Source organism: Psammomys obesus, unplaced genomic scaffold (assembly GCF_907164565.1).
Source record: "Psammomys obesus unplaced genomic scaffold, mPsaObe1.curated_primary_1811, whole genome shotgun sequence".
NCBI classification, from domain to species: Eukaryota; Metazoa; Chordata; class Mammalia; order Rodentia; family Muridae; genus Psammomys; species Psammomys obesus.
This window is the reverse complement of record NW_026596143.1, coordinates 13,257,940-13,273,184: the sequence shown is the minus strand read 5'-3', so window position 1 is coordinate 13,273,184 and position 15,245 is coordinate 13,257,940. Positions and strand designations below refer to the sequence as shown.

The following is a 15,245-nucleotide window of genomic DNA, read 5'->3' as shown; positions in this document are numbered from 1 at the left end:
ACTGAACCTGTACTTTTTCACCAAAGATTTCCACTAACTCAGACTGTTTGCTAAGTTAATACTGGTTAAAGAACGTTTTAATATGGGAATATTAGCTTTAAAGTTTTCTGGGTTTAATGTCCTGAAATTCTTCTGTCTCCTACGGTTAAACAGAAACATCTTTTTCTTCCTTTCTTTCTTTTTGAAAGGATAACATGCTCTTTTGTGATTCATGTGACCGAGGTTTTCACATGGAGTGCTGTGACCCACCACTCACACGGATGCCAAAAGGTAAGAAGTTCTTTCTGAACTCAAACTGAGAAAGGGATATTGATGGAACCACACTTTTTCTTCTGTTAAGATGAAAAATTAATTGATTTTCATTTTGAGATTGTATAAATAAAAAGATAACTGACATCTTAAAAGTAGGATATACTTTCTGTCAAGGCTACTTAACATATTTTGTACTTGTTTTCACTTATTTTCAACATTGCAGTGTTTATGAAGGATGAAGTGGTTTATGTTTAAATATTTACTAGTCTGTAGCTAGAGGCTAAAATACTTGGCTCATGTAGCATTTTGAAATCTATTTTTTAAAATGAGGAAATAAAATTATATTAGGATATGTTGGTTGTAACACTACTCAGAATGTTTCAGGGTACTAGACTCAAAAATGATTTATTCAAAACTTAAAATTAATCAAATAATTTGTGACCAATAAGTATTTAGATCATAAGATACAGCTATTAATGCTATTAATTAATACTATTCGGTTCCTTTGGCACTTGTTCCTTGAAAGATGTTGGTTGGGATATAATTGCCCTTTGGTTAGATTTCCATGGAATACCGTTTGGTCATCTGTTTATAATTTCTTTAAAAGAGAATATCAGGCTATGTCTAGTGGCATAAACCTACAATCCCAACTTCTGAGGATTCAGAGAGATGGGGATAATAAATTCAAGGCTTGCCGGTCTGGCTAAGTTTTCATGACCACATTTAACATTTTGGGAAAAAAAAAAAGGTCTGGAAAAATAACCTAGTGGGTTGTGAATATTTCAGAATATTTCAGTTCCGGTGGCACCCCTATTTTTCCTTTTTCCATTTCCACAGATTCTATTTCAACTCTTGAGTTAGATCTGTATGTTCCCTAAGTATAAATAACACCCGTGGAATAACATCTATAGTGGAACACCTATAGTGTATTTGGTACTGTCTTCTCAGAGGTGGAGAGGGACTCAGCCATAGTTCACAGCACTTATAGGTCTGCCTTCAGTCACTCTATGACATCCTGTTGTCACCTTTTAAAATACCCCAAACACATGAGTATATATATTAATATATATGTGTATATATTGCATCTAATTCAAGTTGAGACATGAGGCTCTCTGAGAATCCTTCAAGATAAGATTTTCTTATGAATTTTTTTTCTGTACATTTAACTACAAGAGGGGTTTTATAATAGCTTAAGACAGGAAAGACTGAATTTATTTCAGACTTTCAAAAAGTTGGCAAAACTGTAGAGCATAGCCTCCTTATTACCCCTCTAATGGTATTGTTTTACAAAACTGTAAGACAAAGAATCCAGAAAGTCGATGTTATGATTTTTTTAAAAACTTATTATTTATACAGTAATTTGCCTGCATGTATGCCTACAGGCCAGAAGAGGGCACCAGATCTCATTATAGATGGTTATGAACCACCATGTCATGGCTAGGAGTTAATTTAGGACCTTTGGAAGGACAGCAGTAGTGCTCTTAATCTCTGAGCCACCTCTTCAGCCCCCCATTGTTGATATGATTAACCATAATCAAGAGGACTCATTCTGAAGATCCATTTATGATCTTCACAATTAGTGTCATACTACTTTGTCTTTGTCCTGTGATAATTACTCAGACTTTGTTTTTTCCTGACTTAGACATACTAGGAGAGTACTAGTCTGTTATTTCACAGAAAACCCGTCCATTTATGATTAGATCAAGTTTATAAATTTGACAGTAAGATGATGTGCTGGGCTTCCCAGTGTATCACGACAAATAGTAGTGATATGCCTTATTACTACTAGTAATGTTAATTTGATTACTTAACTACAGTCATAAAGAAACCTGACAGGTTTTCCCTTTTGCCCACTCACTAGCAACTGTCAATCTTTTTTTGCCTTTGCAGCTCAAAGTGGAAGATACAGCATTATCTGTCTAGTCCACCATTCTTTCTAAACTGTCTAATTAAAATTGCAACTTAAATAACTATTCATTTCTTAACATTTATTTATTAAATACTTAAATCAGTAGCAAAACATGAATTATTTTGTTCTATGGATGATCTTTCATTGCTTTAATCATTTTCCATTAGGAATACCTTGAAGTTGGCTGCCAAGTCCTCTTGACATCTGTTTATGAGTGTTTTCAGGCATTGTAACATTATAAGATCTTTGAAACTATTTTGGGAGTTTTTTCCCTTCTTGTCCTGCAGTCAACCAGTATTTTAAGAAAACTGGCTTTTTATTACAGGCTCGTAATTAGGTGCTAATATCTGGTCCTACTTATAGAGCAGGTTTTTGTTGTTGTTGTTGTTTTGTATTGTTTTTTGAGACACAATCTCTCTATTATGTAGCTTTGGTTGTCCTAGAACTCAGAGTCTATCTGCCTATTCTGGAATTAAAGGCGTGCACTACCACACCCGACTAGAACAGAAATTTTTGACCGAGAATCAGTGGCTCCTGTCCATTCACAAGCTTCAAGGTTATATATGAATTTCTTTTAGCTGTTTGTAGATGTTTATTTGTGTATTTATTCATGTCTTTTTTTTTCTTCCACAGAAGCATTTCACTAGATTTTCACATTAATTCTTAACCTTGAGAGGCTGGACTATCTGAAACCTTTCAGTGTATTTGTAGCTGCACTTCTTTATAGAATTTTATTCTTTTACAGGCATGTGGATATGTCAGATATGTCGACCTAGGAAAAAAGGACGAAAACTTCTACAAAAGAAGGCAGCACAGATAAAACGGCGCTATGCTAATCCAATAGGACGTCCAAAAAACAGGTTAAAGAACCAAAACACGGTGTAAGTTGTACTTATGGCAAGGTGAGGGGAGAAAAGAATAGGGCCTTGTGTGTAGTGTAGGAGCCACGTGTTTTCTTTATGAGAAAGAGCCCATTGTTCTAACTGGCCTTTGAGTATCACATGCTGAATTTTACTGAGCCCTTAATAAAGTGTCAGGTAGGACTATTACCAAGCCCTTAACAAAGTGTCAGATAGGACTACTCTTAAGTGCGTTTTATGTTCAGTCATGCAATCCCAGCACCCTAGTGACGTGTAGGTGCTGTTACTTTTAGTTTTCAAAAGTGGAAGTTAAAGCACAGAGAAAGTAATTTGTGTAAAGTTATATATTAAGTGTTGAACTGGGATTAAAACCTAAGTCCGCACCAAACTGTGATGTCTAACCTTTCCCTTACGCTGCTGCTTGTGTTCAAGCAGCAAAGGAAAACCAGAATTGTGTGAGTCTTTCGGATGCAGGCTTAGTTGCTTATCAATAGACACAAGCAGGTCACTGGGCAAGGTCTTGATAACTGAGTCCATTTTTGTGTTCTCCTGAAATAAAGGGGTATGTTTTCATCTGTTTTTTTTTGTTTTTGTTTTGTTTTGTTTTTTTTTTTAAACAAATTGTAGACTTGGAAACAAGGCTGTTTCTGGAGGTGGTGGGACAAGGTTCAGTAGCAATTCACCTTTGGTCATATAAAAATGTTTTAAATCTGTGAACCTATTTTTTAGTTTTAAGAAATTTATGTACCTTTTCTACACTTAATACCATCTAGAGGTGATATAACAGAAATAGATAAGCATTCTAACCTGACTTGTACAGAACCAGCATTCTAGTCTGTTTCCCATCTTAAATGAAGCTCTAATTTGCCTTCTAAAATGATCTTTTGATTTCTGCTCTCCAGAAAGTAAGCCTGTAAGGTAAAAGTGTAACTCTTTGGTACAGTCATCACTGAATTAGACGGCTAATTTATGACCCAGAGAGCTAGTTGTTGACTGACCTAACTCATGTGCCTGAGAATCACAGTGTGGCTTAGAGATGGGGTTTGTCTTAGGTATATGACTAGTAACAAACAGTATGAACATGCGTTTTAACTTTAACTTTAGGGTTCTTCCCACTGTAAGCTAGCTTTCCTGGAAATAGATAGTTCTAAGATAATATCACTGTTTAGTTTATCATTTTTTTCCTCTCCCTTCCTGCCTTCCTGCCTTCCTGCCTGTCTACCTGCCTTCCTACCTTCTCCTCCTCCTCCTTCTCCTCCTCCTCCTCCTCCTCTTCTTCTTCTTCTTCTTCTTCCCTCCCTTCTTCTTTCCCTCTGACTCTTTCTCCTTTCCTTAGTTTCATCTTTTCTGTCTCTTTCTTTTGCTCCATTCTTTTTGGCAGGGCCTCAATGTGCAGTTCCAACTGCCCTGGAATCTGCTATATAGATCAGACTTGCCTGAACTCACCACAGAGAGCTACCTGCTTTCAGAAAGCACTCTGCTTTCTGAGTGCTAAAGTTTCATATAATACTATTTGAAAAATAAGAGCATAGGTGATTTTATGTTTTATATGAAGCTTATAATGTTTTTTTTAATAGTTATATAATATTTTTCCTGTTTGATTCTTTAGATCAAAAGGTCCCTTTAGCAAAGTTCGAACTGGTCCTGGAAGGGGTCGGAAACGTAAAATCACTGTCTCCAGCCAATCTGCATCATCATCAGAAGAAGGATATTTAGAGCGGATAGATGGCTTGGACTTCTGCAGAGATAGCAATGTCCCCTTGAAGTTCAACAAGAAAACCAAAGGGCTCATTGATGGCCTTACCAAATTCTTCACCCCTTCTCCTGATGGGCGGAAGGCCCGAGGGGAGGTGGTAGACTACTCTGAGCAATACAGAATCAGGAAAAAGGGCAACAGAAAATCAAGCACTTCAGATTGGCCCACAGGTAAAAGTTTGAACCAAGATTAGAAACAAAGTATTCCAAAAGTATATTATTTGTGTTAACACTAGTTGTAGAGAATAGTTTACATTTCACAGTAAAAATTAGGGACAAGCCCAGCGGCACAGACCTGTAATCGTAGCACTGGAGAGTCTGGACCACAGGAGGACCACACGTTTGAGATCAGCCTGGGATAAGTAGTGGACTGTGTGGAAGCAAACCTGGGCATCTAAGAATGTCCGGGTAGCACTACACACTCAGGTGATGCTGCGGCAGGAGTTTGAGCCAGGGGCGAAGACGCAGGGTGTAACTCCTAAAGCCCTGTGGCTTTTGCTTTATTTCTGCAAGGAAATTAGAGCAGACATGGTTAAACTGCTGTTCGTTTAAGTATACAGAAAAGACCAAAATACATGCAGGATGGTATGCATGATTTTCTATTTTAGATCTTGAGAAGTGTATTGGTAAGTTTTCACATACTAAGCAAAGAGGGACGGGGGTTCCTGTATCGCTCCAGCCGATAGCCTATGTTTAGATTGACTTCCAACTTTTCAAAATGGGAAATAACTGTGGAAAGGGCTCAGTAGTATGGTAGATAATTCACATCAGAGGAATTTGATCAGCTGTCCAGGTATTTAAAGCTTTAAATAGTCTCTGTGTGAGGCTGGAGTTTAGAGAAAATAGCCATGTCATAGTTGAGGAAATTTGAAAAGAACTGGATCATGGGGACCAAAGTTCTAGGTTCTTACTAAAGGGAAAGGTTTTTGTTGCTGTTGTTGTTTTGTTTCATTTATTTATTTTTTACTTCATGAGAGTTAAATTTATTATATAAAACAACAAACTTATGAATATAGTTTTTTAACATTATTTTTAAATTTATTCTTCTCTTACACAATACATTCTGAGCACAGCCTCCTCTCTCTCCAATTATTTTTTTCAAGCTCCTAACTACTGCAAGAGAATTTTGTTTTGTTTTGTTCTCAAGACAAGGTTTCTCTGTGTAGGCCTGGCTGTCCTGGAACTCGCTCTATAGACCAGGCTGGCCTCAAACTCATAAGAGATGTGCCTGCCTCTGCCTCCCAAGTGCTGGGATTAAAGGCATGTGCCACCACTGCCTGGCTGCAAGAGAATTTCTTAGTTTTGGTTTTCTGTCTCAAGTATTTCATGAACAAGTGGTTGTATTACCTTCTTCTTCATTTCTGAATATGCGACTGGCTGATTGGTGCAGGAGAGGAGATACTCATCCCTCTCTCTGACCCTGTTGTGACTTGCTGGCTTGGCTTTCACCAGAGTGGCAGTCAGTTTCTGTTTTCATTCAAGACATTCCATGTTAGATAATGGGTGAGCTTGTTATCCAGGAAGGGTGTAGTCCATTTTATGTTAGACTTAGAAAAGGACTTCTAAAATTTGCACTGGGAATGGATTAGTAGAAAAACTTCCTGGAAACTTAGAAATAAAAGCTATTCTAGCAAATGTATAAAAATATGTAGAGAACTAACTAAGCTTTAATGATTGATGCATTGGCTTTATAGGCTCTATGATTTTCTCTATGCATTGTAAATATTAAGAAACAATTTGTGCATCCTTTTATACGGTGTCACAGTATGCAATACTAGACTAAGTCTGTGCCTGCATCCATCTCTGCTGTGCACTAGGGGGCATTAAAACTACTTGGTTACATTAGATTGTACTGTCTTTTCAGTTTGAGAATGTTGTCATCCTTGAGTTTTTGTCTTCTTTTTCTTCTTGTACTAAATGAATAACAGAGCCAGTATATGCAGTCAATTTGAAAAGAACTGTCACTGATTGGTCTTTTCAGCCATACTCAAAGAGGAGGTCACCAGCAGTGTCATCTTCAAATGCAAAGGATAATGATCTGCATAATCCCCATACTCCCTTCACTAATTATTTTGCCCAGTTGAGGAAGAGCCATCATTTAGTGGATGATTATCATAATTTTTCATACTTACCCAGAGGATTATCATCTGTGGTCCTCAGGTTTGTGGAGTTTGTGCTTTAACAGGGCACCCAGAATGTGAAGGGAGTTAGTATTTCCTGGTATCAGTTAAGGTAGCTCTTTTGAAGTCTGTGTGGTAATTATTGGCACATTGAATTCATGCTAAAAGTGTCAGTAGTCACACTTTCAAAATGAATTTTCTATTCTTTAAACCCTTTTCTTGTTCTGTCTTTTGAAATTAATCTTTTAATGAATTTAAATTTGGTTATGTCATATTTTTAGGAAGATTTAAAACAATTTGGGATTTTCACCAGAAGGACAGATTCTTAATATTTGAGTAAAGTTTCTGGATCAGTTTAATGCTGTCCTTTATTTATTTATTTTTTTGGGTAGTACAAAGTAATATAAGGTCTTCAGACTGAAAGCTCATATTAAATTGAAGACAGTACAAATAACATGTGAGTCCTTTCTTTATGTGTAGACAATCAGGATGGCTGGGATAGCAAACAAGAAAACGAGGAGCGGCTTTTTGGGAGCCAGGAAATCATGACAGAGAGAGATATGGAATTATTTCGTGATATCCAAGAACAAGCACTGCAGGTAAGGTTGCATGTTCAGGCTACACAGTCAAGGAGCTGTAAAGTGTAGCGAACAGAACTCTTGTATGGTGGTAGAACAAGAGGGGCCACTTATCCTGAAATAGATGTGGTTTATGCAGATGTGTATCTCTCCTTGTTACGGAGTTCCTTTCAAACTGCAACTTGCGTATGTTTTGCCAAGAAATACATTGTGGTGATGACCAGTATTAAAGGAACACATTATGTATATTTTCTTATTGTACTAAGTAAAATTGTAATTTACTCTTATTATTTTTACATGTATAAGTATTTTGCCTGCATGTAAGTCTGTACCATATGTTGTTTCCTGGAACTGGAGTTACAGACAGTTGTGAACCAGTATGTGGGGGCTGGGAATCAAACCCAAGTCCTCTGCAAAAACAAGTGCTCTCAGGTGCTGAGCTAATTCTCCAGTTCTTGGAGAAAAGATGTATATGAACATTTCATGGTTTTTTGTTGTGTGAATAAAAACTCTTTAGGTTAAGAGAGAGTAGGAAGGACATCATGGTGAAAGGATGTCACCTGGAGGTCAGGAAGAAGAAGAGAATGGCAGGAACATGGGTCCAGTAATCCCTTCAAAGGTGTGCCCAGTGACCCAACCTACTGCTCTCAGCTTTGTGTGTTAAGAGTTCTTTCATCTCCCAGTTGTGTCATAAGCTGGCAGCCAAGTCTTTTAACCTGTAGCTGTGGTGAAACAATTTAAGATTCAAACCATAACATTAATCCTGTCTGTATATTTGTATAGACAAACAGGTACCCATCTTGGTTTTTTTACATTCTTACCTGTACTCAACATTAGAGCCACTAGAAGATTCAGAATGTCTCCAGGATATGACTAAGGTTGTTGCTTCAAAGTCACTGTCATTTGGTGTGGGTATTACCGTAGTCTCTAGACTGAGCCTCTGGCCTTCACTTTTCCCTTGGTGCCTTGCCTCGGACTCTAGATCGTTCTTTACACAGTAATTATTTTGTGACCTAACTTGGATTGTGCCACTTTTTTCCTTAGAAAACCTTCAGTGTCTCTTAGCCTTACTTAGAATTTTTAAAAAACCAAAATCTGTACAGGTTTGGGTGGTCTTGTGTGTGCTTCCCTCTTTGGCTGCTTTCTTTCCCCCTTGCCCAGTGCTGTCCAGACCTAGGCACCTTCTGTCTTCACTTGTCAAATGTAATCTGACCATAGCACTTGAGGCTCCTTATGTCTAAGGTCCACATGCCGAGCTGAGTCACTGTTTACTTGTTCTAGGTCAGTGCTTTCAGAAAGTCTGTCCTGCAACTCACACTAGGTATAACACTCTTAGCCATTGTGTCACTGACTACCCCTGTCCTGCTTGCTTTTTTCTACATAGTGCTCATCGTCTCTTGAATTTACTTGACTTTGCTTTTTATTTTGAGATAGGGTCTCACCATGTAGCCTTGGCTGGCTTGGAGCTTACTGTATAGACCAGGCTGTCCTTGAATCCAAAGCCTGCCTCAGCCTTCTGAGTGCTGAGGCAAAAGACTTGCACTACTGTACCTGGCTTGAATATGCTCATTTCTAGGATTTAAGTGCTGTAAGAACAGACAGTTGGTCTTTATTTACTCCTAGGAAATGCGTGCTTAGTCTGAAGTAAGGCTTTGTTTAATGGATGAAAGTTTCTGCTGGGAGAAATAAGGTGAGAACAGGATTAATAGGCACATGAAAAAAAAAGATGGCTAGAGAGAGTTGGAGTAGCTGTGAGCTCCCAGTACAGTAGATAATAGTGATATGGCTGTAGTCTGTGTGTGTCTCCCGGGTCAGGAGGTAAAGTTCTACAGAAGAACAGCCCAGGAGAGGAAGAGAGCCCCTTTGAGAGCGTGTGCTTGAGTGCGAAGGGATTGAGCAGATTAGCTCACACAGTAGGAATTGGGTAGTCAGCAGTGGTCATGTGCAGGCTGGTAGCTGTTTAGTCTGTGAATCTCAATGCTTCAGCAGTCCCAGGCTGGTATTGAAGGTCTACAAGATTCCTAGTTGCCTCATAGTCAGTTCACATGGGAAAGCTGAAGAATCTGGAGTCCACTGTCAGGGGAGGACTGTAGCAACCAGCACCTTGATAAGCCTCATGTTTAGGAAGAAAGGCAACACTGCTTTTTTTCTCTGGCTTCCTTCTGTCTAGGCCATCTTTTGGGAGGTCTTGCCCAGTCTGAGTGTGGGCTCTTCCCCCTTCAGTTAAACTTCTCTGGAAATGCCCAGACAGACACACTCAGAGGTGTGGTATTTCCCAGATGATTCCAGAGCCTGCCAGGTTGGTATTCCAGGTTAACCATTTGCACAGCACACAGCAACTAAGTAAAGTGAGACTGGCAGAGACCCTAAGACAGGGTTACCCGCAGTGATTTACTAAGCTTGTATCTTGCTTGAAGGACATAAAAAGATAGACACTGTAGCATGTGACATGGAAATGAACAGAAGTTCTTGTATAATGATCTTTTTCCATGAGACTGATTTTTTTTTTTTTTTTAGAGTATGTGTGTCTGGCTTTGTACTGAACATACAGGTAAAGATACAGACTCAGGAACTTTCACTTTCATAAGTGATATGAATGGCAAATAATCATAAACACAAAATACAAATTGATAGTAGAAAGAAAAAGTGCAATGAGAAATTTTAATAGGACTTCCTGATCTAGGCTTCTGTGGCTGTGTTCAGAAGATATGTAGAAAAGGAACATGTTTTAAAAATAATGATCTGAAAGAGTAAAGAGAAAGTCAGTAAGGCAGGCAGCTGTAAGAGGAGTGACATAAGGAAATTGCCTAAGAATGTCAGGGTCAGAAAAAATAAAGTTGAGGAACTAAATTTAGTATGACAATCAATAAGGGTCACACAAACTGAAACTGGAGCCAGGCCAGAAGTTGAGGATTGTGGTTTTTATCTTTAACTGTTTTGGGAAGCCCTCAAATGAAATAGCAAGCTCATACTTGCATTGAGGATTGTTTTTTCTTAGGCTGAATGCTTACCTCGGCTGGTAAGCGTGTTTATCTAGAATGCACAAAATCTAGGATTTGGTCCCCTGTAACACACACACACACCACACCACACCACACACAAAATCAGACGGGATACTACACACCTGTAATCTCAGAACACAGAAGGTTGGAGGCAAAAGGATCAGAGATTTTTTTTTTTAAGATGACCTTTTAGTAATTCAGTAATTGATGGGGCAAGATGCAAGTGAATGAGTGAGTGCGTGTGTAGCTGTTTCCTCATGGAGAGCCTTGTTGACTTTAAACCTGAGTGAGTGGAAAATCCTTCCTCTGAAGGCTGCACAGGGGAATTGGGGGTGGGGGTGAAGTACATATGTGCATGAGCGCATGTGCCAGAGCATTGCACAGCGCCAGAGGTGAGGGTGTGTGTGGCAGAGGGGCTGGCTCTCAGCTGTGGTGATGTGCAAGCAGTTATACTGGAACTGGATGTCCACGTTCTCATCGGGTATCCGACTGGAGGAACACCGGGTAGCTGATGGGCAGCCTCTCCCATTGCAGGCTGCAGCGCAGCAGGTGCACGCTTGAGCTTTCAGAGTTCTAGTTAGTCCAGGCCTCAGGAAGGGATGTTTGGGTTCTAGTATTCGTTGTTCTGTTTTCCTGTCTTTGCAGCTCACTACTCTTGCTGTGAGCTGCAAAGACAGATGAAAAGATCCTAGTTATAAATTACAGTACTTAGAATCTAGAATGCAGTTTAAAGAACAGCCTTTTAAAATCCTTTGTAGTGTGTTTTTGTCCTGTTTTACTGTTGGAGGAGTCCTGGAATGGTACATTTTATCCAGAAGATAATCATCTTTTGTTTTACGGTGATTCAGGAAGAGCTTGGTCTCAGTTGGCTCTATTCCACTGTGAAACCTGAGATAAGTCCCTTGGCCTTTGAGGAAAGGGAGTTAGGAAAAGGAAAGGAGGGGATTGTCAAATCAGATGTGGTGAAGAGGGTTCTTTCTTACTAATTTCAATCACACCTGTGACTATGACCCCTTATTTCTTTTTTAGTTTTGTTGTACATGTATCTATGGATTCCAAAAAGGGGGCTTTTAATATCTCAGTGGTTTTAAAAGCATAATGTTGAAGGAAATTTTTGATTTTTTTTTTTTTTTATGAAGATAGCACCTGGTAAAATCTAATAACTGGTCAGCCTCAATTGTAGTTCTGTCATTTTCTTAGGTGAGTTGATATTTTATAAAATGTCCATGATGAACACATACACATGTATATGAATTTGTTGCTAGGTTTTATGCAGAGTAAATTAAACTGCCTTTCAATTTAATATTTTAGACCTGACTTTTAGAAGCAACTTGTATTTGAACGTCTGGTATAGAAAACAGGCAAGTTGTCAAGGCTACAAGCACCACTTTCTTGACAGTGTACTTTAGATTATTATTACAGGAGTAAGGGGAACAGCGAGACCATTCCCATTAGTAGACAGTAGAAAAGATTGGTCTGTGTGAAACAGTGGGGTTTTGTTCAAACTTTACACAATGAAGAAAATATCACATACGGTGCAAATCGAAGACCTTTTTGGTACTTGCTTTGTCATATTCTTCTTTTATTGTTCTTAACTATTTACTTTCCCAAGTCAGAAAATTATTCTTTTCTGTGTGCTTATATGATAGTCTAGATTATTTGCTTTGTTGCTAGTTCACAGAATATTCAGCATCCTTCCCTTTTAACCCAGTAGTTTCTTTTAATAAAAGTTGTTAAAAGAGTAAGCTTAGTTGAGGAAAATGTCCTGTCTCTAAACAGAAAATCAGTAATACTATAACTCCATATGGTTTAAGAGGTTTGCTGGCCTTTTCTTTATGGGTGCCACTCTTTAAATGTAGAGCTCACTTCAAGATTTGTTAGCTTGCTCTTGGCTTCTCATTGCTCTTTTGCTGGTCCTGAAGAACAGCATTTAGAATGCAGGGTGCCAATATTATTAATCATTGTTGTTTTATGTCAGTGTTTTTAATTTAGCTAACTTGTGTAATGTTTTTATTGATTTCACAGAAAGTCGGAGTAACTGGGCCCCCTGACCCGCAAGTCCGCTGTCCCTCTGTCATTGAGTTTGGGAAGTATGAAATCCACACCTGGTATTCCTCTCCATATCCTCAAGAATACTCAAGGTATGTTTTGATCTCGTAAGACTTCAGAACTAGAAGGCACCTGGTGTTGTTTCATCTAGTTTATCTTTTTACATTTAGAGAGCTTTCAAATAACCATAATAGCAGTGTGCTTTAACAGCTGCTTCATTCTAGTTAGATGACCCTGTCTGATTCCGGTCCAAAGCTGTTGTTTAAAACTAGAAACCAAATGCAGTGTGATTTTATCTTTAAGGTAGTATCATGAATAAAAACAGTTAAGCTGATTTATAAGAAAAGATTAAATTATATACATCTATGATCTGTTTATATATGTTTGTATGTGTATGTATTATGTGACCGTGTAAAAGGAAGGCAAGAAATACATCAGCTCCTACTGTTCCCTGCTACCTAGTGATTTATTCCTTTGGAGTTTTGAATAGCTATGATCTTGAATGATCCAAAAAAAAAGAGGCTAAACTTTTATTCTCTTCATGATGTTTTAAATTAGTTATTATTGTTAAAATAATTTTTATTACATTTGTATGTGTGCCATAGCACATGTATAGTAATGGACAAACCATGGGAGTCAGTTCTCTCCTTCCATCATGTGGACCCTAGGCAGTAAACTCAATATTATTTCACCTGCTGAGCCATCTCATCGGTCCCTGTTGCCATCATTTTAAAGCAAGTTGTTTATAAGGTATCTATATCAAAAGTATTAATCTGTCAGCTGTCCAGAGGTTGCAATGCAGATAAATTGAAACCACACGCACCTTGAGCCTTCTACTCGAGGAGTGGCTGTAGAGAGCCAGCCTTCGCACTTTCCAGGAATGATGAAGGACAGCCATGGACTTTTTTCTTGTAAGACATTGAAAGTATTCATGAAATTGTTGCCATGTGTTGTGATAAAATTGTTATTAGAACCGTTTGTGAGAGGGACTGGTTCAGTGAAGGAGTATATATTGCCAGCAGAAAATAGCCAAAAAGTATAGTGAGAATCATAAGGCAGAAAGAAACAGGATAGGCAGCTTCCTTACAGCAATATTTTAGACATTTTTTGTGTATTTCCTTACTCGTTGTAATCCTTTTAGTTCTCCATGAGAAATATCCAGCAATGTAATAGTGTCTTTAGGAATTACAGAGTTTGTTTTCTGTTTTGTTTTCATTCTTACAGTTACATTTTTGAAAACTAAATATATCTACTCAGTTGAGTTTGGTGGATTTACTTCTGAGTTCTTTTTGAGTTGAGTAAAATGCTTAGAGATCTTAGTTTTTTCGTTTTAATATGTTTGTGGTATGTGCTGTGTCTTTGTGTATGCATGTTCCCATGTGTGCCTGGGCACATATGTACCTGTGTGCACATGCATGCAGAGGCTCAAGGTTGAAGTAGGGAATCTCTTTGTATGATTCTTTACCTAACTCTTTTGAGACAGGACTTCTTCATGAAACCCAGCCCCCTTACATAGCTGGCTTCACTAGCCATTTTGCTCAGGGAGCCCCTGTCTCTGGCTGAAGTAACAGGTGGCTCCTCGTCCCAGCAGACATCTGTGTGGGTCCTGTTGCTTGCATGGCAAGCACTGTCAACTCTTGAGCCCCCTATACACCCCAGAGAGAATATCTTTCACATAATAAACCTCTATTCTTAATTTTGGAGGACTCTACTTACTGTTTTACATGAAATTACTTCTAGATTAATTTCTTATTAAGCACTTTTAAAACAAATTCCAAGTCCCAGAGCATGCAAAAAAAAAACTGTAGCAAACAAAAAAGAAAGGACCCTGAAAGAAAACATTGTGGGGGGGGGAGGGCAAGATTGTGCTTTAAGGAATGCTGCATAAAATCCAAGTGTTTATATATACCTAGTGTGTTAGGTACCCTTTCCTTGGTTCACACAAACAGGTGAACCAAAGTGAAGCCACACTAGTGACGCAATACTATATAGCATGGATGAGCCCAGGTATAGAAACTGACATCCTGGGGTAGCCTCACTAGAGCTACTCGTTGGTTAGCGCATTAATACCCTCTTTTCGTTTAGAGCTCTCAGTAAGGCTGATTCCCATGTAAGAAAGTAGCTTAAAAAATTCTACTGCCTTTTGATTCTCTTCCTGTCCGGCCTTGAGGCATAGACTATAAGATTACAGCTAGAACTAGATTTGCATAATCTCAGTTATTGACGAAAAAACCAAACACAATCTTGGCTATTAAATAATGAGGTAAAACAGAAAAAAAGAAAATAAAAATTACTGCTGTAAATTACAGCATGGGAAACTCACCTGTTGAGCTTGATAACCAACTAAGGATTTCTGGACTAGCTCGGTGAGGTGAAAATTTCAATCCTCTTTTGCAGACCTGAGTCCAGCAAGCATATTCAGGACTAGAGTTTATAGGTGGCTGAAATGGGATGTGAGCCCACTTCTGTCTGAAACACATAGCCATACCCTTTGACTGCTGAACCATACTACATGTAGCACCTGTAACTTGGCTTATATCTTCATCTTTAGTTTGAGAAATATTCGATATGGCATCTCTGGCCCTTCATTACTTTTCGCTTTCTATTTTATAGACAGTTTTACTAATTTGTGATGTTCCTGCTTGGCCTCTTTAAATAAATTTAAGAGGGGATTGTGTGTGTGTGTGTGTGTGTGTGTGTGTGTGTGTGTGTGTGTGTGT

General features: G+C 38.5%; 1 protein-coding gene across 2 annotated transcripts in view; it reads left to right on the top strand.

Annotated features, from left to right (window-relative positions):
* Nucleotides 1-15,245, top strand: part of Kat6a (lysine acetyltransferase 6A) — an 81,156-nt gene that overhangs the window by 45,750 nt on the left and 20,161 nt on the right. For both annotated transcript variants that reach the window (XM_055593481.1, XM_055593482.1), the window contains 5 exons: nucleotides 189-270; nucleotides 2,907-3,042; nucleotides 4,631-4,947; nucleotides 7,377-7,495; nucleotides 12,502-12,617. In XM_055593481.1, the coding sequence (XP_055449456.1) occupies nucleotides 189-270; nucleotides 2,907-3,042; nucleotides 4,631-4,947; nucleotides 7,377-7,495; nucleotides 12,502-12,617 (770 nt within the window). The remainder of the gene's footprint in view (nucleotides 1-188; nucleotides 271-2,906; nucleotides 3,043-4,630; nucleotides 4,948-7,376; nucleotides 7,496-12,501; nucleotides 12,618-15,245) is intronic.